At 50.4% G+C, this 26,705-nt stretch overlaps 2 protein-coding genes across 4 annotated transcripts in view; one reads left to right on the top strand and one right to left on the bottom strand.

Moving 5' to 3' along the window:
• Positions 1-26,705, bottom strand: part of TBCD (tubulin folding cofactor D) — a 145,222-nt gene that overhangs the window by 85,021 nt on the left and 33,496 nt on the right. For all 3 annotated transcript variants that reach the window (XR_005721771.1, XM_040244922.1, XM_040244920.1), the window contains exons 8-13: positions 25,992-26,037; positions 24,415-24,547; positions 20,665-20,801; positions 19,961-20,021; positions 18,841-18,915; positions 18,485-18,579 (exon numbers count right to left, since the gene is read on the bottom strand). Coding sequence is in view for 2 of the 3 variants with exons in the window: in XM_040244922.1 (XP_040100856.1) it covers positions 18,485-18,579; positions 18,841-18,915; positions 19,961-20,021; positions 20,665-20,801; positions 24,415-24,547; positions 25,992-26,037 (547 nt within the window). In the remaining variant the exon portion in view is untranslated. The remainder of the gene's footprint in view (positions 1-18,484; positions 18,580-18,840; positions 18,916-19,960; positions 20,022-20,664; positions 20,802-24,414; positions 24,548-25,991; positions 26,038-26,705) is intronic.
• ZNF750 (zinc finger protein 750) lies at positions 1,731-10,892 on the top strand. Its single transcript, XM_040244923.1, has 3 exons — positions 1,731-2,193; positions 7,690-9,314; positions 9,454-10,892. The coding sequence occupies exons 2-3, from the start codon at positions 7,873-7,875 to the stop codon at positions 10,121-10,123; spliced, it is 2,112 nt and encodes a 703-aa protein (XP_040100857.1). The 5' UTR covers positions 1,731-2,193; positions 7,690-7,872; the 3' UTR covers positions 10,124-10,892.

Raw genomic sequence — 26,705 nt, 5'->3', positions numbered from 1 at the left:
CTGCTTCCGAGTAGTGATCATAGTGCTCTACTTCCCAACAGAAGGCATGCCCAAGATTCATGGAAGGGTACTCTTGGGACCTGTGCCCTCATCACGTGTGACTTCTACCTTCAAAAGGAGTATTAATAGTTAACAACACGCCTGCTGAACACGTCTGTCTTTGAAATGCAACAAATGCTTGAGATGGATCAACATGTGGAAAAGAGGAGGGGGTGCAGGAAACCCTGAGCGGTAGGGCAGAGAAAACGTTCACTGCAGAAGCAGTGCTGGGTGTCTGAGCATTCACTTATGTGAATTATGTGACTCATCTATATGTTTTGTACTAAAATGTTGCAGGGAAAGAGTCAGGGATCAGAATCACATCAAACTTTTCAGAAGCAGCACTGAAAGCCAGATCAATGGAAAACACTTTCAAAACACTGACTGTAAATACTTTTTGGCCTAGGATTCTATACCTAGCCAAACTATCAACTAGATAGAGGGGCAGAAAAAAGACACTTCCAATCATTCAGGGTCTCAAAGATTCGCCTCTCTTGCATTCTTTCTAAGGAGCCTACTAAAGGGCTGTGCTTCAGTTATACTCAAACGAAGGATCAACCCAAGAGAGAAGACAATACAAGATCCAGGAAGCCTGGCTTCCAATTCAGGAAAGAGGCAGAGGGAATCTCAGATGACAGGGAAGGCAAGCGTGGAGGTAGAAGCGTTAAAGGGCCACACTCTCATTTCCTATAAAGACAACAGACAACACCCAAAACTGGGAACAGTGAGGGGGGTGGAGGAAACAAAACAAGCAACAGAATAATGTTACTTGTAATCAAGGAGGTAAATTTCCAAAATCATCAGCTAAGAAAAGGTCCAAGCGGGGCCCCTGGCAGGGGGGATGGGAGGGGAGCAGCCAGTGACACCCTCCCACTGAGAGCTTGGGGCCCCTCCCATCCTTCAAACCCAGAGAGCCAAGTGGGATCCTCTGGTCCTTTGTGCTCTGAGTCCCACATGGAGTGAAGCCTCTGGATGAAAACAAAGGGAGGAGGAGGGACCAGCTGCTCCCCCAGGACACGAGGCAGCTGAGTGCCCACTAATGCCACAGCACACAAGGTCGGCCTGGAGCAAGCTAGACTCTTGACCCGAAAAATCTGAGATCATAAAGATGGAAGTTTTTTAAGCCACCTGTTTTGGGTGGCTTGTCATCAGCAAGAGGTGAGGGGAGCAGCAGGAACGTTTTTTTTGTGGTAAGATGGGACTATTTTTTTTAGGCTCTAAATTCTGTGGATATCTAATTTGGATGAAAATAACTAAAAGACCTTTTTTTTCAATTAAACGTGAAGGTAAAGCCAAGAAAAATCTTAAGCCTAAAAAGAAAAAACTAAAACAGCATCTGGGCTGGTAAGCCCACCCTGGCACCCATGCCAGGCACACCCGTTTCCCCATCCCCATACCTGCACCACATGCAGCCTCCCAGAGAGCGTGGAGGCAGCCAGTGACTCGACAGCCAGCAGTTGAAGGGGAGTGGGGGGGGTGCCCCGGATCACAAACTAAGTGTCTTAATCATCTGAAGAGAAAAAAAGAGGGAGCAAGGATAGGCATGGAGGCCGTTCCCAACAGCGGCACACAGCCCCGCAGCAGGGCAGCCTTGCTCAGGGCTGGTCCTGGGCGTGCACCGGCAGGTCCCCGCGGCAGCCCAGGCGGCCCCCCTCCGGCTCTCCAGGAGGACCCGGGCAGGTCTCCCAGTCCCCGAGGTGGAGGGTGACAAAGGTTCCGTCAAACCCTCACGGGGAGGACACCGGGGCTGTCGGCATCCGTTAGAAGAGATGCATTTCAGGCTAAATGTCAGCATTGGCTGCCGCCGCCTGCACACACTACAACTCCTCTGGGAGGCCTCTACCCTCACCTCGAATGTGTGCAACCCCCGAGTTCACAAAGAGCCAGGCGGCACTACCATGGCACTCAGGAAACCTGGGCAGGGAGCTGCCGTGAGGCATGGAGGTGGCACTGGCTGGCCGGCTTGGTGGGTGCAAACACATGAATCGTAGCTGCGGGCGGGAGGAATATCAGGTGCATCTCTACGCCCCGAGGGCTCGACTCCTACATTAAATCCCTCCCACTGGAACAGCCGGCTCCAGTTTCAGCGAGAGCGAGCGTGAGAACAGGTCCTGCTCCGGCCCGGCAGCCACAGCTTCTACCTCCCCACCTCTGGTAAGTACCGACTATTTGTACCTACTATTTCTTCTCAAATGCAAGTTTTCTTTCCAAACTCCTCTCAGATATATCTTAAAACTATCTGCTCAGTGAATCACCTGCCCGGAGTCTCTCTGCCCTGCTCTCTTCTCTGTGGATTACTCAGGACCCAGCAGGTGCACTGCTGGAAAGGAGACCATTATTACAAAACTTTTAATAAGGCTTACACTTTATTCTAAGAATATAAACGAGTTTATTTGGATGTGAAGTTCTCATTTCTAGCATAAAATTCAACAACTTTAAACTCAAACTCAATTTGATGTTATGCTTATCTGTTCTTCACCTTAAAAAATTAACAAGTTTCAACATAAAAGGACCACATATATACATAGATAGTTGCAGATCTTAATTTAACAACCTTTTAGATTAAAAAAATGACTAACATTGGTAGTCCCTGGGGAAGAGACCTGAGGAGCAGATGTGGGAGTGAGATTTTTTTTTTACTGTGCAGTCGTTCACGCTTTTTGAATTCCAAACTTTGTGAATGTATTCTCTCCCTAAAAATTTTAAATTAAATATTAAAGAGGAAAAAAAATTCAAACCTTTTGGAGTTTAAAATAAGTGCTGTTTTGATATAAGCTTACCAAGAAAACAAAAAACATCTTAACTAAAGAGGATCTCTGTACATACAAAAAGGAAATTTTCTTACTCTTAAAAAAGTTTCTCATAAATTTGCATGAAAACAATTACTGATCAAATTATTGGTCAGACTGGCCAACATCAGACTTAAAGTAACGAAAACTTGTTACCCTGATTTTTATTTTGTATTAGCCAAATCCTTCCAATGCTTTAACCTGGTGCTTTAAGGTGAGGAGGCAGGCAGTTTGGGCTTGGCTTTAGGGAGGTGGCCCGAACATTAAGGCTGTGCGTTCACTGCTGAACACTGTCTGTAACCCAGGGTCTCTGGCTGAAACCAGAAAGAGCCCCTGGTTGTCTTCCTGGATCCATTGCTCCAAACTATATCCCAGAAAACTATCTTTCATCCTAGGTCATGGTTGCCCTCATGTTTATCCTTCATTTTAAAGAACTGAAAGTCTGGGAGGGAGTGGTGGTTAATCACTGGAAAAGCTCAATTGGGAGTAAAACTCACAAATCTTGTTCTTGCGACACCCCAGTGGGTAGGCGACAATGGCGTGTCCTTGAGTTATGCAATAATGCCACATCACAATATCGTAATTATAGCATGCCCTTCAGAACGCGCTACCTGGCGAGGCTCCCTGCCAGGCAGCTGGACACCACCGGGGAGGGTGGAAGATTCTTCCAGTGCAGAGGTTAGTACGCATGACATGCATAGCTACCCGGCACGTCACAGCAATGCCCCATAAAGTTAAGCTATAATTACCTCTATTGTGTCCTATCAAAGTTCAGAAAACATCTTTCTCTTGCCTGTTTTTCGGAGTTCAGACTCTCTAGAAAACTGTTAAACACATTGGCCACTCACTATCACCCTAATGACTGGCAACTACGGAGACACTTGTCCACACTAGGAGGCTACTGCGAGACGCGCGCTGGCACCTCAGTGCTTCTGAAACAGGCAGACAAAGCCCGTGGACATGAAACCACAGGTGGCTCAGAGCGCCGTGTGGGCAGCACCACCCAGCTGCCCAGGCCTGTGGGAGGGGACGCCGCAGCTGGCTCCCCGGTCTCCGGGTGGGACGTGGGCAGGGGTGGCAGCACGTGAGGGGTCACAGGAGCGTGTTTTGAAACAGAGTGGGCTCGGGCCAGGGGCCACAGTGTCCCTCTGGCCCTGCTCCCTACCCACAGCCCTCAGGGTGGGACCCGACTCCGCTGAGGGCACAGCTGAGGGCAAGCCTCACGCCAACAGCTGCTCGCAGGCAGGAAGGCAGGCGGGGACCCCCTCCTGCATTCGAGGACAGCACCCTGACCTAACATGCAGGGCTCCCCACGGCTCCTGCTGACCCAGTGAGAGGTGTAAGAAGGGTGGAAGACATTGTCCCACAGATAACCTTCTAGGACTAGGCTAATATCTGCATTTTCAACTAACATGCTAACGCTGCACTTCTCCCAGGAAAGCCAAACCGAGGACCCTGCCTTGTTAACCTCTCCCTGTATGGCACCCCCCCGCCCCAGCCCCCAGACTGTACCAGCTTTCCCAAGACAAGGATAGCGAAACACCAATCTTATCCCCTTCAGAAAAACTTCACCTCTGATTACTAATCTAAACTTAAATTCTGGATTAGATTGTTTTGGCAACAACACCCTTTCTTTCCCCCATCCCCACCCCGCTGCCAGCCTGCACCAGGTCTGGCAGATATAAACTGACCAGAGATGGGCAAACCCTGTTTCTGCGGATGGCCAGACCAACGAGGTCCTGGGCACTCAGCTTTAGCTTCTCACCCTGTAAACCTCACCTGGGCAAGAGAGAACCCACGGACTGACATCATCTTCCTAGAGGCTGTCCCCTTTGGAAGCTTACAGAAGCCTCAATCTTACCCCATTTATTTCTCTGACATGATTGCATTTTTATAACCCAGTGAACTAGTTTGTCTCCATCGGCGTCTGAAGCAGCTGCACTCCCTTGTTTTAATTAGTGAATTGTGCAACCCTGGAGAGGTCAGTTTACTCAAAGTTACTACAGCTGCTGCCCCTGTGACTCTGTCCAGGCTCACCTTCCAACAGCTGCGCCCCGGAATACTCTCACCTCCCGGAGCACTGGCACCAAGGAAACCATCCCCTGAAAACCTGTTCACTGTCCTTGTAAGATCGCTGACCAAAGAACTAAAAGTTCAGACCAAAACTGCAGGCACAAGATCCTTTGACTGAAAAAAGTACATATTAACATAAGAGCAATTAGTTCCCAAACTATTATTTTGAGTAACGCTGTGATAACTCACATACAACCGATCTCCTATAAACCTTTGAGAAAACTTAACCAAAGTGAGCTTATTTTATATTTTGGCCTTAAAGTATGAGCAATATCAGACAAGACTGCTTTTAAAGCTAACACCATCGTCATATTAAACCCGAGGGGTTTTCGGCTGGTCTGGGCTCGCGGGTCCAGGGTGGTGCAGCAGGTGTGTGTCTGTGTTCACTCCTGGTACCACCAGGACTCTCGGGCTCACACTTGATGAAACGTTTTGCAACTGTCATCATTTTGATCACCGTGCTTCCAGCTAGTGATGAAATCATCAGTTTTCAGATCTCTGCCATAACATATCCTATACAATCATGGGAACCTGACTTGGAGAGGTTCTCACGCCTTCAGAATCAGGGAGCATAATGGGACGTGCCAGCACAGGTTGCCCTGACTTATCAGGCTGGCCCCGAGCTGGCTGGAATCGCTTCCTGACGGGAGGCAGGAAATAATGCTTTTATAGCCCAGGGCACACCTGCCCCACAAGGTATGGACTGAACTCGTAAACTATTTCGCATTTTCCCTTAATAAAAGGGGAAATTAGGAAGACGGAAAGCTGTGACCACATGTTTAACCAAGCTGGGCTTTCACACTGCGTGTAATTCCCGCAATTGTTCCCAGGGGGAGAGGACGAAGACAGGGGAGAGTCGGGCACCAGGTGCCGCCGGGCTGGCTGCTGCCCACCTGGTACCCTACCAATGAACACCCCCTGCGGACCCCACCTCTCCAATTAGGGGGCAGCCAAAACTCTCGTTTCTCATCCAAACTATGCACCCGAGAAACCCTGCTCTGCAGAAACTCTCCCCACGACAGAAGGCAACAGGCCACCCAAACCACTTCTCAGAAACAGGTTTTCAAGGGGATGGGACAATAAAACAGGTTAACAGAGGCAGCCTGTTGGGGGGAGAGTGGTTCTTTGTGTTTTTAAGCAATATGAAAATAATGAGCAGAGGAACCAGTCTGCTGAGAGTTAAGATCAGAGTTTTTTTTTTTTTTTTAAAGAAGATATCCAAGTGAAATTAAAATCCCACTCCCTCCCCGCTTAAGCCCTCCTCTCGCAAACTACCCATTACCTCATCTCCAATGTGTGAGACGGCACAGAGGGTAGCTACGTTTTATTCTGTGAAAACAAGTCTCTTACATTTCCCATGCATATTTGTCTATTTTTAAAGGGCTGCTTTCCAGTTCAGTGTTTTAACCAACCCGATGTCTAGAAGGTGATGCTTTATACAAGCAATTTCACAAGGCTCAGAACTAACCATATTTACTCATTCCTTAAAACAAAACTGCAGTTGCACGTTATTTCCTTTATAAGTTTATTTTTTAAAGTGTTTAAAAATACTGAGAAGCTAAGTCCTTTCGACACTCTTTTACGCAAATTAAAGTGCCAGCCTCGATTCCTCACCACCACCGCCCCCAGCCCTCCCCACCCACAGGCTTTCTCTAAGACACAGTCACCCCATGGGCTGGTCCTGGACGCGCAGCCGCACCCGATCCTCCCAGACCTCACGCCTTTTGTTCTCAGCTTCAGTTTATGAGGCAGAGTGAGAGCTCAGGGGTGTGCAGAGCAGCCTCCGAAGGAAATTCAGGAGATTAAGCTTGGGGGGTGGGCAGGGATAGGAGGACCCTGGGGAAGAAATCTGGAGGCCCTTTCTACAGGTTAAAGGCTGGGCTGAGTTCCTCCCAGAATCCAATCATTTCTAAAATTAGGCACCACTCACTCTGGTTTCCTCTTGCCAGGAGGGCTGCTAAGCTTTTCTGCCTTCTGGTAAGGCCAGAACAGGCAGAGATGGGCTACTACCCGAGGTGGGCACTGGAAGGCGAAAGCACATGAGGACAGCTGCTTACTCACAGGCTCATCGCATCTTAATATCATTCAAATCAACATAAACACAGCACTTCTGTTTGTATGCGGGCCAACACAAACACTACTCAGAAAGCTGACTTTTCATTTGTGAATTTAGAAGCGGGCGGGGGGTTGCCCGGGAGAGGATGTCGCATTTTTACTTGTTCTTCATTTTTAAATATTCCCTCGTAGAACAGAACACTGTGATTAAATAGGGCAGATGGACTGAATGTTATAATCACACTCGCCTTGTTCTCAGTGAGCACAAGTGTGAATGTCACAGGCACGCGTGAGCCCAGGCTTTCTCAGGTCGCACTGGAGCTCAGCACTCGGTCCAGGTAACAGGACTCGTCCAGAAACCCCAGGCACACGGAGGGGGGCGGGATCTCAGCAGTCACTCGGTCAGCTGGGTGCACAACCTTCCTGGCACGAGGCCTCAGATCACAGGTTAAAGGTTCCCAAAACCCCAAGAGTTACAGGTTTTCTGTGAAACGCCACTAAACCCTCCTGCAACCACACTCCCCCTACGGTAACAGAGAGCACTGTAGGCGTGGCACCTGGGGCATCGCGGAGGGGCGGCTGATGCCCGTCTCATACCTGCCCCTACTTCAGCAGTTACACCACCTGCAGGGGCCTTTGCTTCTCCTCCTCCGTGAGCCAGGCAGCTCAGGCTGGTTCTTCATTAGCCTGTTAGCCAGCATCCTGACTCTAAGGCTCTGCTCCTCCATTTCAGCTCCTGGTCCCCAAATGAGCAAGACTTCCCTGGTCACACCCACAGCCCGTGAAGCCGGCTTCAAGTAGAAGTGCTCAGAAAGGAAAACAAAGGAAAAGCGGTGACCTGCTTCCTTAAAAACCACCGAGGCTGAGCTACACAGGAGCCAGCAAGGATCAGACACCACCAAATCACAGGAGGAAAATGAGCCTTCTCAAAGAGCGGAAACCAAAAAAGCCACATTACATCCCCAGGCCCCCAGGAAAGCCGTTCAAGTACAAGTGTTTCCAGTGTCCCTTTACTTGCAATGAAAAGTCACATCTTTTCAACCACATGAAATACGGTCTCTGTAAAAACTCCATCACTTTAGTGTCTGAGCAAGATCGCATTCCCAAATGCTCCAAACCAAACTCTTCGGACCCTAAGCAAATCAATCAGCCCGACCCTGTGGTGAAACCCAGCTCTTCCAAGCCCGTCCCAAGCGGGCTCTCACACCTGGATGCCAAGCTCCAACACGGCCTCGCCAAGGACGACATCAAGGAAAACCTGGACCTGCCCGCACGCGGGTCCCACAGGTGCCTCGGACAGAAGCCCACTCCCCACAAGGAAGCACCACCCCCAAGCCCAGCCCCAGAAGCTGCCGTGGGCACCCAGCCTGTTCTGGAAGGAGCTGTCCGGCCTTCAGCGTTCGTTCCAGTCGGGGAGCACAGACTCAAAGGGCAGGACCTCACGGAGACTCCCGAGGCGCTGGCCCTGACCCACGCCCCTGCCAAAGCTGCCTCCTTCCACACCAAGTCTGCCTTCCATGCCCCTGGCTACCCCTGGAGAGCTGGCTCACCCTTCCTCACACCTGAGTTTCCACATAAAATCCCATCCACAAAGGGCTTTGGTGCCGCTTCCCCGTATGTGCACCCCAGCATCACGGAGTACCCGCCTCATTTTTACACGGAGCACGGACTGGCCACCATCTACTCACCCTACCTACTCGCAGGAAACTCACCCGAGTGTGACAGCCCCCTGCTGTCTGTCTACGGGGCCCAAGACCAAAGACACTTTCTGCCTCACCCAGGGCCCATCCCTAAGCACCTGAACCCGGCTCCCTCCACATACGACCATTACAGATTCTTCCAGCACTATCACTCTAGCCTGCCAATTCCTTACGGATTTTACAGACCCGAGTCTGCGTTCTCCTCCTACGGCCTCAGACTCCCACCCGTGGCTGGCATTTCACGGGACCAAAGCTCACATCTACTGGAAGAAGCTGCCCTGGGTTACCAGGCCTTGAGTCCCTCCAAGTTAAACTCCTCCAACTCCCACAAAAAACACACAGAGTTGGAGAAGGAGAGTCCAACTCCCGAGGCTAAAGAACCTTCCAAAGATGGGCAGAGGGACACGGAAGGGACCAAAATGAGCCCACGCGCGGGCAGCGCGGCCACAGGCTCCCCAGGAAGGCCGAGTCCCACCAACTTCACACAGACCAGCCAGCCGTGCGCTGGCCTGTGCGGCCTCCCAGATGGGCCCGCCTCCAGTGGCCCAGGAAGGATCCCACCACCTGAACAGGGCCTCGCAGCCTTCAAGCCCATCAAGAAGAACACGGAGCACCCACATTCCCAGGCCCCAGACAGCAGAGCGGCGTCGCCAAAAAGGTAAGTGAGTCCATTTTCCAAATCTCTGAAGTCATGTCTCTGGTTGGGCTCAGTCAGAGGGAATGGCACTTGCCCAAACTCCCCGTGGGCAGGTTCCCTTAGCAAGGTCCTTGTGACGCCCTCTCTGTGTCTCTTCCAGCCTCGAGGCCTTGAGCACAGACGCTCCAACTCAGCTGGGGAGCCTGGAGGCCGCCCCCTCCAGCCCGGAGGACGGCTCCAGGGCAGCCCCGCTGAACCTGTCCACAAAACCAGAGGCTGAGCCGGCTGCCACGTGCAGCCCTGCCCATGGAGGATTCGTGGAGCCGCAGGACGCGCCCCTCAACCTCTCAGTGAAGGACCCCTGCAACGCCCTGACCTCAAGGCCCTCTATGTGCAGCCCCCCTCGAGGGGCCGAGCCTGCCACTGCCCCCACCCCCTCTCCAACTCAGCAGAGGGAACCTGCAAGTTCTGGGGACGGGCCTGACCCCAGCTCTGTGGAGGCCCCGGTGCCCAGCCCCACTGGGAAGGCCCAGGATATACGTGCAGCTGACAGCGATGAGCAGAAGCAGACAGCGGCCGTGGCCCTCTGCCAACTGGCAGCCTACAGCCCGGGGAATGTCGAGCCCGCGGCCCACGAGCCCACCTGCCAGCCAGATGCACCGACCCCCAGGGCCCTAGAGAGCCAGGAGGCTCAGTGCGACCTCAGACCCAAAGGGCAAAAGAGGACAAGCCCCAGGGAGGTGGGGAAGGGCCAGCAGGGATCCAAAAAGGCAAAGCCCAGTGACACAGCCAGAGTGTTCACACTCCGGAAGAGAACTCGGGTGTCTTAGAGCCGCTCCCTGGCGGCCAGAGCCGTGGCCACAAACACGACTTGCAATGTAGGCAAGACAGCAGCAAAGCAGCCCCTGGCCCTCATTTTTCTCGTCTGGTCAATCTTGACAACTCAGTTGTCTTCTTCACAAAATAGGAAAAAAAAAAAAAATTTAAGATAAAGCTGCAACTCAACCCAGTTTTGTAAATATTAAGCATAAAGTTAAAAGGTGCTTCTACTTTTGGCTGTAAAATATCTGAATGACTCACACTTTAGGACCTGATGCAAGACGTCAAATGAAATGCACAGGACCGAAGGGTAACTTTTAAGTGTTAGCATCTTAGAGGAACTCTCTTTAAAAATACTTTTCTTATTTTTAATTGTTTTTTTCTATTATGTCTACTATGTGTTTCAAAGTAAAGAACAACTACTGGGGGGAAAAAATGCCAGGAAAAGACATTTCTGGTACTAGCATTAAAGTGCTAGATGTAAAAACGCTGTTTGTTATGACTGAATCACAGACAGCAAGAGGCTATTTATACAAGTAATTTATTTCCACTGGGAAGAGTGCATTGCTGGGGAAGCTATTCTCAACGTGCTCTGTCTTCACTACATTACGGTGCGTCTTCTGACACATTCAGCCTGGTTTTCCACTTCCTAAAATGATGTACATGTTGCTAATTTTCCAATAAACTCATAGGTAAAATTCGAGGCTACGTAAAAAGAAGATAAGCATAAATGCTGTGTTATATTTTGCAACAATAAATAAATTCAATGAAAAAGAAAAAGAACTGAGGCAGCAGCAATTAAAACTGAGGGTGAGGATGCCTCAGTGTGTGTGTGAGGGTGCATGTGCGTCCACTGTCCACCAGTGGCCATCAAGCCTGGGTGAGTACACGTGCCTGGGGTACCCGTGGAGACCAAACGCCCAGGGCCTCAGTTTCCTAAGCCACTGCCTAAAAAGCCACAGGGCCCCTCACCCTTCACAAAGGCCATTCCCCACTGTTCAGAGGGTGCCTCTCAAAAACACAACGTGTGGGGAGACGGGGTCAAGAAAGGGCCTGGAAACGGTGGCACGGAGCTAAGCTGACTGGACCGAGTGAGCTCTCTCCACAAGGCGGGAGGCTTCAACACAACTCTGACGAACACAGGGGCCGTCCCAGTAGAGCCATCCAACGAGAACAAGCACTGCTAAAGCTAGCACCTGCCGTTCCCAGTGACACGCACGGATAACAAGGCTTCTCAGTGCTTACAGCCAAAAACGTAACAGTTTTAAATAAAAAGTTGCCTTGTTCTAGATATAAGCACTATTCACCGAAAGACTGTTCAGTCACTAAGTTGTGTCCGACTCTTGCAAACTCATGGACTATAGTCCGCCAGGCTCCTCTGTCCATGGATTTCCCAGGCAAGAATACAGGAGTTGGTTGCCATTTCCTTCTCCAGGAGATCTATCCAACCCAACAATCAAATCTGCATCTCCTGTACTGGCGGGCGGATTCACACCACAGAAAGACAGCCCGAACTAAAAATCCAGCTGGTTAATAGTTGCATTTCAATAAGATATTATTTTCAGTTGTTTTGATCAAGATTGTACTAATAACTAATTCTGTAAAAACTCAATCTAGAAAACTTCTTAAACAATTAGTATCTTTTGGCAGAACAAAATGTGAAGAGCTGATGTCTGTGTACAGACATCCTTGTGCTTGAAGAGACTTGACAGAGAAATCAACAGAAGATTCTCAAGCACAGAAACATGTTACATTAGGAAAAAATCCTCTGGGAAAAGTAAATGGAAATACAAGTTCAAGGAGACGAAGGATAAAGTCCCTGCATTTTAGATGGAGTATGGTGTATTCCGAGGCATCATGATGCCTGGATCCCGCCAGACACATCCCAAGCAGTGATGCAGAGGCTTCCTGTTAAAACGACAGCGTTCATGGGACTTCCCTGGTGCTCCAGTGGTTAAGACTCTGCTCCCGAGGCAGGAGGCCTGGGTTCAGTCTCTGGGTCAGGGAACTAGATCCCACATGCTGGAACTAAGACCTGGTACAGCCAAACAAATAGTTTTTACAAGAAATTTGTTTTAAATAACAAGGACTTCCCTGAGGATCAAGGGGTTAAGACTCCACCTGCCCGTTAAGAAGACACGGGTTTGATCCCTGGTCCAGGAAAAGCCCATGTGCTGCGGGGCAACTAAACCCGTCACCGGAACTACTAAGCCTGCTTTCTAGAGCCCACATGCTGCAACTGCTGAAGCCCACGAGCCCCAGAGCCCGTGCTCCGCAATAAGAGAAGCCACTGCAATGAGAAGTCCGTGTGCTGCAGTGAAAGAGTAGCCCCTGCCTGCCACAACTAGAGAAAAGTTCACGGGCAGCAATGGAGACCCAGTGTTGCCAAAAAATAAAAATAATTTTTAAATCTGCTTATTAAAAAAAAATGACACTATTCAGTATGGCAAACAACCTGCTTTCTAGCAAGTTAAGTTTATATAAAACCACTGATACCAACTCACATACTCCAATACGTTAGCCACCTGATGCGAAGAGCCAACTCATTGGAAAAGACCCTGATGGTGGGAAAGAGTGAGGGCAGGAGGAGAAGGGAATGACAGAGGATGAGATGGCTGGATGGCATCACTGACTCTGGACATGAGTCTGAGCAAACTCCGGGAGATAGTGAAGGACAGGAAAGCCTGGCATGATGCAGTCCATGGGGTCTCAAAGAGTCAGACACAGCTTAGCGACTGAACACCACCGACCTACAACAGGGATGGAGAGCTGGTCTTGATTCTTTTAAGGTAAATAGGAAGCTGCTGTTACAATCATCAAGGATGGCCTATGAGTCCCGGGCCCACACCACCAATCCAACACATGTGCTGTCATGACCTGAAACCAACGCGCACATGCGCAGCCTTCACTGGCAAGCCTGGGCTCCTGTGTTTCTGTATACCAATATGCTTTGACAAAGACCAAAAACAGGGTACCCTTGCTTTCCAGCAAGTCCACACCCTGCAGGAAGCAGAGGGTCAGAAGCTGTTCTAGGCTTGGGGCCCAAAGCCTCAGGCCCTAGAGATAAGCTCTCACCTCGTGCCTTATAGGCAAGAACATAAAACTTCTGTTTTAGGGACCCAGAGATTCTAAGCTCACCCAAGAATGTCCACCACCATCTTAAATGACAACAAGAAGAAACGGAGACAGTTAACGACTGCTCAGAGTCCTGCAACCACACAAGCCAGGGAGCCCCAGCGCTGCCTGCAGATGTTCACGGTGGAGCCACATATGCCTGCAGCCCCATGAAATTAACCCGCCTAAGGGAATTCCTCCCGAAGGCCATCTGCACACGTACAGCCACAGAAACCATGCAGGCTCTTTGCAACTACCTTTACAAGCACAGTGGGTTCTTAGATCTTAGCAACAACAGCCAAAAAAATTCCGTCTTGCTGATATATCAATGACAGTACCTTTCTTCATTCACATATAACCCAGCTCCAGAGCTGTCTCTGACCTTCATGTATAAAAAGCGGTCAGTCTTCAAAGATTTTAATACAGAATCACCATGTGAACCAGCAATTTCACCCCTAGACATACACCTAAAAGAAATGAAAACCGGGATTCAAATAGATGCAGGCACCCAATGTTCATGGCAGCATTATTCAACATAGTAAAAAGACAGAAATAACCCAAAAATCTACTGGCAGATGAACACGTAAATAACAGGTCGTCCATACACACAGAGGACTATTACTCTGCCATAAAGGCTTTGGAATGTGCTACAAATTGAACTTAACCTTGGAATCCTAAACAAAGTAAGTAGGACACAAAGGACAATCTTGCACAATTCCCGGAGGTCCCCGGAGCAGCAGACTCACAGAGGCAGACAGATTTGTGCGTATCAGAGGCTGAGGGGAAGGGAGCGGGAGTTAAGTGTTTAGGGGGACATGGTTTCTGTCTGGGAACATAAAAAAATTTGGAAATAGATGGTGATGATAATGGTTATACAACACCGTAAATGTAGTTAACACCACTGCATTGTACACTTGAAAATAGATAACATGGCAAGTTTATGTCATATATGGTGGGATGGCATCACCGACTCAATGGAGATGAGTTTGGGTAAACTCTGGGAGTTGGTGATGGACAGGGAGGCCTGGCGTGCTGCAGTCCATGGGGTTGCAAAGAGTCAGACGCAACTGAGCGACTGAACTGAATTGATGTCATATTTATTCTAAAATGCTTTTTGAAAATCGATAATGTAACAAACCAAAGCCACTGAATCAGACACTTATAATAGGTAAACTGTATGTTAGGTGAACTACACATCCTAATAAAGCTGAAAATAACTTCTAAAAAGGATCCTTGTATTCACATTGAAGAAACAAACGTACTGACAACCTGCTTTGTAACAGTCCTACCAGCAGCCCACAGCCATCTACCTCTACCCCTGGTTTAACCTTCAACCAAAATGCCCCCACTCCCAAGACAGGGAGAGGAGTGAGTATGAAATGAAGTATGCACACACTTTCACTCAAGCAAAAAAACACAGCCCCTACTCCACACACTAAGCCAGAGACGTCTCGGTACGGCTATCACTTTTCTTACAGGCTGGAATGTCCAAGAGTTCAAGATTGCACAAAGGCTAAAAATCAGTAAAGCGCATAGTCATCAGGAGAACAGGAAAGTGCTAGGAGAGGTCAGGAGCAGTGGAGAAGGAAAGCCAGGCACACAGGCCCATGGAGAGGGAGCAGTAAGGAGACAAGCGAGGTCAGCACTCTGCACATGAAGGCTGTGGCCAAGGCAGGACTCACCCATGGGCACAGGCCGACCCTAGGCCCCAGGGCGACTCCACCAAGGACGCAGGGCAGCAGCCATGCCTTGCAGACCATCCCAGGAAGCTGAGAATGTGTCTGAGGCTGACTTTGGCTTGAGGACCCCCACTCACCTAGAAGCCCTTCCTGAGACCACACGGCCCACCAGGACTCTGCCACCCACACCCCAGCCCCGCAGCTCTTGGGGTTGGATGGTGGCTCTGCCAGCCTTCCCAACATTTCCTAATAAAATAACTTGCACACAATCCTGCCTTGGTGTCCACATCTTCTCAGAGGACCCAGAGTAACACTGGAATGCTATTCAGATGCTGGTTTTTGGATGATGTCACAGAATATGGCTGTAGGGAACTCCACGAATTGGTCCCTCTACCAAGGAAACCAGTAAGCTGGTAAAAGCAGAATCTAGCTTTTCAGCACTCTGGAATCCAATTAAAAAAAAAACCTGCATCAACCAACAGGGTGCTTAGTGAACAAAGAGGCTACTAAATTTCAGCATCTAAGAAACCTCTGTTAGGTCCCTGGCGATGCACTAAAGCAACAGAAGAGAGACCTCAGTGACTGAACAAGGAATAAAGTCATTGCAAAAAAAAAGTCTGGGAAAAAGTCACTAAATAAAGAGACGGCTAAACAAGCTTCAACAGCAAGCGCGGCAAACCTCGGACAAGGCAGAACTCGATTTCTAGAGTTAGCAAATCATATGTCAGAACGCCTGGTTTTCAATAAAACAGTAACAAGGCATACAAAGAAACAAAAAGCTATGGTACAGTCACAGTGAAAAAAAAAAAAAGAAACTGACAGAAACCACCTCTGAGGAAGGCCGGACAGCGTCTTACAAGACACTAACTCTGAATCAATTATCTCAAATATGCTCCAAGAGCTAAAGGAAACAAGAGAACAATGCCTGTACAGACATGGAGTGTCAATAAAAACACAGGCTGTAAAAGAGACTACAGAGAAATTCTAGAACTGAAAATATAGCCAATGAAATGAAAAATTCAGCTGAGGAAGGAGAACAAACTGCAGGTTTGAGCAGATAGAAGGAAGGATCAGAGAACCTAAAGACAGGGCAATTCAAACGGCGCAGTCTGAGGAGCAGGAGAATGGGTTAAAGGAAAGCGAATGGTGTTAGACCTGTCACCTCTGGAGCCTGCTCCAGGATAAGACCGCAGCTGCCTGCAAAACCCGTCCGAGGCAGGAGACAGCACAGCTCCGCAACCCACCAGCCACATGAAGGGTCTGCGGAAAGGCTTGGCTCATCTGGAGGGCGCCACAGGCAGGAGGCGGCCAGCACCTAAGACCACAGGCCAACTCACCACGTGTGACGTCTCACAGTTTTCTGGCCGCATCCTGACACTTTCCATCTACAATACATTCGTCTACAACAATACACTTCATCCACCACTCTATGTTCTCACTCTGGCTGCTTGCGGCTGGTGGAGGCTGCTGACGTCATGATATATGACAGACATGTACACTGTGCCAGCCGGCCTCAGGCCTGAGAAGCAGTGAGGACTCTGGTCTCCTTCAAGTTAAATTGGAATCAGCACCACAGAGGCAGAGACTTCCTCTTGACCCATGACACCCTCGCGCACACACACATTCTCACACGTCTATTTTCAAAAGTAAATGTGTAAGTCACTTAGGATGGAACGAGAGTGAATAAAAGTACAGCAGTACACCTCCGTGGCCTCAGGGTAGGCAATTAGTTCTTAGATATGAAACTAGGGGCACAGGCAACGAAAAAGAAAACTGGTAAGTTAATCAAAACTTACAGCTTCAGTGCATCAAACTCCATCAGCAAAGTGACAAGACAACCACAGAGACAGAATATCCACAAATCATGTATCTGATAAAAGGCTTATATCCATTAAGAACTCACAACAATAGAAAGACAAACAGCCTGATTTTTTAAATTAACAAAGTACTTGAACATACATTTCTCCAATGAACATAGCCAAATGGTCAAAAAGCACATGAAAAGATGCTCAACACAGCTGAGATGCAAATCAAAACCACAGTAAGATAGCACTTTACACCCACCCACTAGGATGGCTATTAAAAAAAAACAAAAGCAGAGAAACAAAAGAGTTGGAGAGGATGGGGAAATGAACCCTCATATGCAGCTGGTAGGAATGTCAAGTGGCGGTGCATGGTACAACCATCTTGGAAAAGTCTGCAGTTCCTCAAAAAGTTGAAGACAGATTTAGCATTGATCCATCAATTCTACTCCCAGGTCTACACCTAGTGATTTGAGGATCAGAACTCAAATCACACGGCCACACACACACTTGTACACAAATGTTCAGGGCAGCATTATCCACAGTAGCCCAAGGTGAAAACCCAAACGTCCATCCACTATGAGAGGATTCATAAACGTGCAGCCATACCATGGAATATTATTCAGCCACAAAAAGGAATGAAGCCCCACCACTACACGGTACAACGGGGGTGAAGTTAGAAACATTACACTCAGTGAAAGAGGTCAACGCCAAGACTACTACTGGAGATCCCATTTACATGAAGCGTCCAGAAAAGGCAGTTACAGAGACAGAAAGAGATCAGCAGGTGCCTGGGACTGGGGGTGCTGAGGGAAGATGGGGAAAGACTTCTCCTGAGTACAGGGTTTCTTTGAGGAACAATGAAATTAGACTCAGATGGTGGCGGTTGCACAACTCTGTAAATGTACTAAAAACTACTGAACTGAACCTTTAAATGGGTGAACTTTACAACATGTTAATATGAATTATATCTCAGTAAAGCTGCTACAAAAATAAGCTGAAAGAGCCCACAGAAATCAAGGGTCGAGGAGCTCTGCACGTGCCTCACAACACTGGGTGCAAAGCCCACCACCTGGCTGCTGACCAGCGCCTTCTCTGCACAGACGTCCCCTCTCTGGACAGAAGTCATCCCCAGGGCGCGTGGCATCTGTGGAGACACACTCCAGCAAAGGGCCCTCTTCATCCCTCCCAGGTATCTGTCCCTTCCATCCACAGGCACTGCTGCTCCCAGGGACATCCCCACCCACCACAGACAAGCTTCTTGTGGCATTGGTCCCAGGCTGCACCTCCATGTGGCTGGGTCCGAGAGCTATGAGATGCAGGCCTTGAAATCAGAGGTCCGTCTGCACCCGCCACGCTGTCCCCCTGCTCAGGCCCACTGCGAGCTCCCTCCCCATCCCCTCACTGGCATGAGTCTTGCTCCCAGGAACCATGATGTCACTGCAGGAGAAGAACCACGGCCATGCACACATTCTTAATGGGCAACAGCACCCTCACGAGGGTGAAACTGATTCTGGGGGACGAGACAATCCCAGACATCACAAGAGCTCACAACCCTCCAAATCGGGACCAACAGGACACGGAAACTGCACAAAAGGGAGGAGAGACACTGGGACTCAGGAAGGCCCTTGTGAGAAGGAGGCCTGAGGACACAGGCCTAGAAGGCGCTCTCCTGCAACACTCACGATGCTCACGTCACTCCAGGGAGTGGGCCGTGCCAGGAGGGGGCTGGATGGAGCACCCCAAGGTGCACACACAAGCTGAGCTTCACACTCACCATCTGAGAGCCGGGAAGGGAGCAGCAGGCCTCGTCTGCCCAGTTCCGCCAGCGCCAGACACCCGCCATGCCAGGCACTGTCCGTCTCCTGGAAACTGAAAATACAAGAGAGCCTGAGACCCCAGCACCATGCCAGCTTGTCCCCCCAGGGCCCAGAGCACACGTCCACCCACTGGGGTGAAAGCATCACTAAAACTCTTAGTACGTTTGTAAAATATCAGTCAGCTAGCGAGATAAAGTACTCCAAACCCACCGGAGACGACAGCCACGTTCAGGTCTTCAGAGAAAGAGCTGAAGTCCTGGCTCAGCCTCACATGCCCCAGAAACACGCCTCCCTCCATGATCTTCCCACACACCTGAAACAGTCCAGCACCGACCCAGTCACGTCATCTGCCAGCTCCTTGGGCAGTCTTCCTGCCATCCTACCAATTCTGAAAAGGAAAAGCAACGTCAGCATCTGTCAGCATCACCAGCTCGTCGAGGGCCCATGCTACACTAGGAATGTCCTGAGAGATTGTCCTTCCCTCCAGAGAAGGGCAAAGTGGCTGAGTCTGTTCCACAAAGGCCACCTGCCCCATCAGGGGGCCCATCACACTGACATGAACACAGGACAGGTATCTGGGGAACCCACATGGCACGTGTTTGTCTCAGACAGTCAAGGCTCCCAGCTCAGGCCACCAAGGTCTGCCCGGCAGGCTGTCCCAACCTCATGCTGGATGCCAACTGGGCTGGCTCCCATAAGGTCACCTGCCTGGGTTGTGTCCCGGCCAGCAGCACCCCAGGAAGACTCACCCTCCCAGCCCATCACATTCCAAGCAGACAAGACTCTGGGCTTCAAAGTTACCCAGAAGCCTCCATGTGAGCCTCTTTACCTGGTGCTTGCTACGTGAATTCGTTTACACAGAAACCCAGAACTCTCGGGGGAGGGCCCACCAGCACTTCCATCAATTTTAATTTTCCCCATAACCATTTCCTTTGTACTCTGTCCCCCATGCCCCTCTGGCCCACCTGGGTGGGCCTGGGCACCTCTGCTGGCTGTTCCCTCAGGCACAGCAGAGGGGAGATGCCAGACTTTGGGATTAAGAGGGGCTGTGCAGCCCCCCTTTCTACATGAGGCGTGTACCCCTGGCCATGGGGGCAGGAAGTGAGGGTCATGGCGATGAGGACATGGACGAGTAAGAAAAGGAACACCTGAAGGTTAAAAAAAGGCAAATGTGGCTCACTCCAGCCAAAAATACAAGAAAATGAAGGAGCCGCTGACCAACCTCAGCAATGTTCCTGAAAATTAGGACATAAAGCAATAAATATAAATTAGGGAAAAAAAATCAGTCTATCCTTTAAAACTCTCAGGGCTGCCCACAGCTATCAGATTCCACAAGAAGTTCTCCATGATTAAGAAGACCCAGCAGACTGATGAGTATCTGGGGAATAAGCTGCCAGCCCCTAGCCCAGCCCCGGCCTGAATCGGGCACCTACCCTTTGGCCGCAGACCACCGCACAATCGTGTCCTTGTCCTTCAGCCCAACCAGCAGCTGCTCTGGAAGCACACAGGAAGGCCAGTCCATGAGCCGCGTGGAAGCACCCGGAATTCAAGCTGAGCTCTCAGCTCCCAGCTGTAAGGTAACCCACCCTGCATGCCACTCCAAACAGTACCACGAAGGGAATTACGGGAAGAACCTGAAGTCTAATCACAAGAAAAGGACGTTTCTTCCTGTGTGTTTTCAAATCATCATTTAAGACCAACCTCTGCCACAGCACCTAAAAAGTACATCCACCCATCCTCACAGGCACTGGGCAGAGAGCACCAGAGAGGGAGGCGGCCCAGAAAAAAACAAGTGTCTGCTGGAGGCTGCAGAGAGCAGTTCTCCTGGGGACCGGGTCCTGGAAGTGGTCAGCCGCTAGGAGAGGCTGCACAGAGGCCTCGTGAGCACGACGGGCCTTGCAGGCCGGTCAGTGGAGGCCCTGCTGGAGAACAGAGGCAGCACAGGAAGTGGACAGAGAGGCAGGACGGAGCCTGTGGCAGTGTACACACACGTGCACCCTGACCACAGCAACCTAGGCCGCGTCAGAGGGCAACAGGGACTGTGGGTGCAGGAACCCCCAGCCTTTCCTCCCGCCCTGCAAAGACCAGAGGTCAAACTGGGTGCCCTGCAGGTGGAGATGAGGCGGCCCACACTCACCGATCACACTCTCCACCTCCGCGGGGATGTCATCCTCTCCGTCGCTGTCAGGGGTCTCAGGCTGTGTCATGGGCTCTCTGGGATTCTGAATGGAATGCTGTAAGCTCTCGGCCAAGGAGCGGCAGCCCCGCTGGTACCTGCAACAAGCAAACGAACCTCAGGCCCACTGGGACACCTTGGAGCTAGAAAATCCCAACTGAATCAGCAATTTATGAATAGCATCACTGTGAAAATTCCATGTGCTTTCCAGGGACAGGATGGACAGGAAGGAAACGGAGCAATAACAGTTGCCAGCATGGACTGTCAAGGAAAGATGACCACCTCATCTGAGCTTCAGAACAGACTCACCCTCTATAGGACTCGGAAACCCTCACGTGTCTGAGGGTTGACCTCGGAAACATGTGCGCGACCGAGATGGCAGGAAAGGTGTGCTCGAGCCCAGTGGCCTTGGCCCTATTTCCATAGGCTCCGCCTCCAGGTCCCAGCTGAGTATAGTCCCACCCCGCCCCCGGGCCAGACACTGCTCTCCACACCCCAGGGGCCACAGCTGGTCCTCTCCAGCTCCCACAGAGCCCGCTCCTGAATGGCTCTCACTACTTCCTGCCCACCACACACCCCTCCTCCACATACTGAGGTCACCAGCATTATCTCCCATGGCGCTGTGAAGGGTCCCACAGCACAGGACAGCTCAGTTGTCTGACTGCACAGTCCCCGAACCTCTGGTTGCCTCAGTTTGCCCCTGTCTGTAAAATGAGGCCAGATGGGAGCATGTGCACAAAGCACTCAGACCAGGGCCTGTGCAGAGCAGGCCCATGAACACCGCCTCCCTTCCTGGAAGCCGGGCAGGCACGCTTGGGCCTGACTCTGGGGCAGCTCCATCTCAGGACAGGGCCTGGGGCATAAACGGTGACAGGCTGAGTTACAGCATGACAACTAGGGGCCGTAGCCTAAGGCCAAGTCCGGTAAGAGATAACTGGGGCTTTGGAGATAGAGGCAACCTGGACACTGTTAGCTGTGGCCTTGAGGCCTCAGATTCCGTGGGGCAGTTCCCAGGACGGAAGGTCAATCAACCACCAATGGCCAGTGACAGAATCAACCCTGACTATGCAATGAGGCTTCCAGTAAACCCACGGAAGCCCCACGCCCTCTCCCTGAGCCCTGCCCTCGGCATCTCTTCCATTTGACTATTCCGGAGCCTTCTGCAACAAACCAATAATCGCGTAAATACAATATTTCTGAGTTCTGCGAGCCACTCTAGCAAATTATCAAACCCAACAAGGGGGTAGTGGGAACTCCCAACCTGTAGCCCAACTGTCAGAAGCACAGGTGACAGCTGGGACTTGGAACCAGTGAGGGGCGGGGTTGAGGGGGGAGAGACAGTCGTGGGGGCTGAGCCCTTCATCTGTGGGATCCGGTGCCGTCTCCACGGAGACAGACTCAGAACTGAGTCCACACTGCAGGTCACCCAGAGGGTGTCTGACAACTGCCTGGGCTGGGGAAAAAAATGCAAAAGAATCAGAGCAGCAACAGGTAACTGAATCAGGGAGAAGGTCACCAGGCGCCACAGGACTGTGCTCATAAAGCGCCCAACAAGCACCAGGCACGTGGCGCCAACTGCCGACTCTGCCGCTGCTCTCCTCCAGTGAGGACACGTGCTCACCACCTCACAGGGAAAGTCCTCATCACTGTCCAGCAACCAGAGACCAGACAGGCTGCCACTGGACTCTCCCTCCCGCCTTAACCACAGACCTAGACAAAGTGTATAAAGCAGCGCTGGCAGGCAGAAGACACCCAGGGGAAGGCTCCAAGCCCTCAGACGCACCCACTGTCCCCTCTGCTTCCTCCCAGAGGAACTTTCTAAACCACAGCACAGGAAAGGAGAGCCCAAGCAGAGAGCCACTGTCCAGATGGGCAGGAAAAAAAAACAGTGACGAGATGGCTACTAAGTGGGGACAGACACTAGAGGAAGGGGACCTGAGAAAGCACCCCAAATTCTACATACGTCTCCCTGAATCCTCAGGCAACTGTGAGGCACGTTAAGATCCAGATGTGCGATCAGAGAGCAGGTAAGAGGCCAAGAGCCAGAATCCAGAGGTACCCACGTACCACCGGGCAGTCACTGAAGTGTGGGTCCAGTGGGGGGGACTGAAAGGCCACACGTAAGACACGAGCGGCTGCTGCAGGAGCAAGGGCCGCATCCCAGTGGGAGGAACTGACCAGGCCCAGGCAGATAGCAAGCGAGCAAGAGGGGCAGTGCAGCCAGTTACCCGCCTGCCAGACAGACTCACTCCTTCTAAGGGGACGAACACCAAAAAGGGAATGAATCTATAAGAGAACGTGAAAGTGCATCAGAGGGGATAAAATGAAAAGAAAGATGGAAGAGAGAGAAAACAAACAACAGGATGGAAGACTGAAGCCACCACGTTTAATGATCACACTCAGTGTCCAGGGAGGTACAGCCTGAACAACGTAAGTGTGATGCTGAATTCCTCTCCTTCCCGAGTAAACGCCTAGAGTACTTGCGGCGGTTCACTCGAATGTGCCAAGTTGGCCGGGTCACAGGGCCCAGATATTTGTCCAAAGGTTATTCTGGGTGTGTCTCTGTGGGTGACTCTAGGTGAGATGAACGTTTACCTTGTGGGCTGAGTAAAGAAGCATGCTCTCCCCTGTGTGGTGGGCCTTGCCCAGTCCGGTGAAGGCCCGGGCACCACAGACTGGATCACTCTCCCCTCAGTGAGGGATTCTTCCTGCCTTCAGACTCAGACTGAAACGTCAGCGCCTCCTGCGTCTCTAAGCCTACCACATCTGGACACTCACAACCACGAGCCAATTCCTTGTGTCTCTTAACACACATACACACACACCCACTCCCGCACTGGTTCTGTTTCTCAGGGGAATGCTAACACAGTACAGAATGTTAATCTTTTACAGCATCTGGAAAGAAGACGCTAACATTAGTCTCATAAACAACTTACAGAACATACTTACAGTATGCAGAATACGCGAAAGGTATTTCAGTAAAACATCACTGATATATAACACACTTCTCTGCAATTTCCTGTAACTGGAAACGTAATCAATGATTCCTCATAATCAAATAATTCCTCCCAAAACACACATATTAATACTTGAAATAAAACTGAAGACTGGGTGGGAGGGAGGTTCAGGATGGGGAACACATGTACACCCATGGCTGATTCATGACAACGTATGGCAAAGACCACTCCAATATTGTAAAGTAATTAGCCTCCAATTAAAATAAATTAATTTAAAAAAAATACTGAAGACTGTTAAAAATGTAGTACCCCAGCACAACAGAACAAGCTATTTCCACGGGAGCCACTTGGACCACTAAGACACCTTTTCCATCCTCAGGAAGAGACAGCTCTCTCTGAGTAAACCCTGAGGAGTGAGCCTGAAACCCAGACTGAAATGACCAGAACAGAGCTTCACCTGCGGTGCGACCGGCCACTGACGCTGCCCTACACTAGGACAGGCACTTTCAGAACAAGAGGCAAGCTTTCCCTCTCATCAGCCCCACTTCAAAATTCTACCTGGAAGATGTGAAGTCAGAAAATTACCCAAAGAAAAGCTGTTCCTTTCAAAGTCAGAAATGCTCTTGAGACTGGGGGGAAAGAATGAAAGCAGGAGGACACAGGATTAGCCCACTATGCCCAGCGGCCTGAAGCCCTGGGCCCCACACCAGCCTCCAGACACCCTGGGTGCACGGTCACCGCTCCGTCCACCAACCTCCATCTGGCCACCCGGGGCTTCAGGAACGTCAGGCCCAGCCGCTGCACGAGCTTCACCCCAAGCTTCCGGAGCAAGGTCTGGTTGCTGTCGGGGAGCCTGCAGCTGTCCAGGCACTGGAGAACGGTGGCAGCTGTGAACACAGAACACCCTGCTCAGTTTGCTGGGAAGGGTTTGTGTGATCTCCCGAACCCACCAACCCCACCTGATATGCACAACATCAAAGCCAGACACTTCCCGGGCCCCCCTCCTCCAAGTCAGTGCGAAGGCCTACGTCTACTCCGTACCCCTTGAGCTCTGCTTCATAAAGACCCCTTCACCTCATGTAATTTACTAAGTGCATTGGAGTTGGACCTGCTCCACCAGGCATCCAGAGGTGGAATGCAGAGGAGCCCAGGGAGGGAGGAGCAATTTGAGCAGAGGGGCTGAGGGCGTGCATGGCGGGTGGAGCACACACTAAGGGCCACGAGGACCATGCAGACAGACTTCGGTGTGAGGCTGTAAGAAGAGGGAGGGATCTCCACAACCAGGGGAGCAGTGTGATCGGGTCCCCCTGCCACTAAGGCTGGTCAGGGCAATAAGGCGAGCAACGGAGAAGGCGGAGGCGAGGAGAGCACACCAGACCAGGTTTCGTGTTGGGACAAGAGCAGGGCGGTTTTCAAGCCAAGTTGTGATGGCTTCTGGGTAACACCCCAAAAGACCCAAACGTCATACAGTGACCAGCCTGGGTACAACTGATGGTAGCTCAAGATGGACTCGGGGTCTGCGTGTGCAAGTCTGTTGAGGACAAACGCGATGATGCTGAGTGTCGACTACTCACGTTCTCAGGTGTGACCGTGACATCAAGATTACGTTTCTTAAAAGAGTAAACAGATGCCAGTGGGATGACAGGGTGTCCGGGGTGGGGGGAAGGTGTGTGAGGGGAAGCATGGATGAAACAGGATGCCCATGCATCAAAAACTTGAAGCTTGTGATAGAAACATGAGCGCCCACTATACCAGTGTCTCTTCTGTTGTGTATATGAAATGTCCCATGATGAAAATGTCAAGAAATAAACAGACTCTACTGCCCAAATCTGATCCATGCATCTTCTAATGCACAGACTAAGAAATTTCTCTTGTTCCAGGTAGTAAGCTTTCCTGCAGCAAGAATGACTATATAGGTTTTCATAAGTCAGAAGTTTAATCTAAAATTAAGAGAATGAGACGAAAAGGGCAAATGATGTAGCCATGGTGCCAGCAAGAATGCAGCTGGGCTCCCAAGAAGTGAGCTGAAGACCTCAGGGCTAGGTCTACATTCCAAGTCCCCAGGATAGAGACCTGTCAATCAGGAACCCAGACCTCCTCCCGTACAAGGCCTGAGGCCAGAGTTAGATTATTCACACATACACTCTCTTACACATGCACGCACACACATACACACACAGAAGACCAAAAATAAATAAATAACTGTGACAACATCCAAACACAGCAAGTCACAAATTTTTGTGCCTATGAATAAACTTAGTGAGACACATTTGATCAGAATTTGGGCAAACTCATGTCACAAACACATCCTCACTTACAAATAAATCTTACCGTAGGGTAAACAGTCTTCACGTTTTCCATGTTTAAATATTTGTGCCTAAAAAAAAAAAAAACCTATTAAAATATCACAAAAACCTTTACAAATTTAAAACATAAATTATCAAAACAACTCGTTGCAATCTTCCAAAATTTTTATCCTAAACACTCTCCATGAGTAACAAAACTTGCTATACAAGAAAGAAATTAGATTGAAAATCTTCCGAGTGGGCAGCATAAACTAGGGACGCGGCCTGAGGCAGGGCTCATTGACGCACGCTGGTGTTGAAGTAAGGGCGCTGGCCTGTATGGAGGAAAGAATCGCACCAGGTTCCAGGACCAGCGTGTAACTAAAGGTAACAAAGGGTAAGCACTACAGGCTGAATTATCCCACACAAAGGTAAGGCTCCCACAAACTCATCCTAAACCTGAGTCAGCAAAGGATAAAGGGCCCCTCCTGCATCACACACATCCTGTTTTGGGGCCAGCAGGCCATCAAAACATCAAAATCCTGAAGTCCTCAACCTGAAATTTTACCCTCTGTTTTCAAGTCTGCAAAGTGAAAGTGTTAGTCACTCAGTCGTGTCCTACTCTCTGCGGCTCCATGGACTGTAGCCCACCAAGCTCCTCTGTCCATGGAATTCTCCAGGCAAGAACGTTGGAATGGGTTGCCATTTCCTTCTCCAGTGGATCTTCCCAACCCAGGGATCGAACCCAGGTCTCCTGCAC

Source organism: Oryx dammah, unplaced genomic scaffold (genome assembly GCF_014754425.2).
Source record: "Oryx dammah isolate SB20612 unplaced genomic scaffold, SCBI_Odam_1.1 HiC_scaffold_8, whole genome shotgun sequence".
Classification (NCBI taxonomy): domain Eukaryota; kingdom Metazoa; phylum Chordata; class Mammalia; order Artiodactyla; family Bovidae; genus Oryx; species Oryx dammah.
Note: the sequence above shows the minus strand (reverse complement) of the source record. Positions and strands in the feature narration are given on the sequence as shown.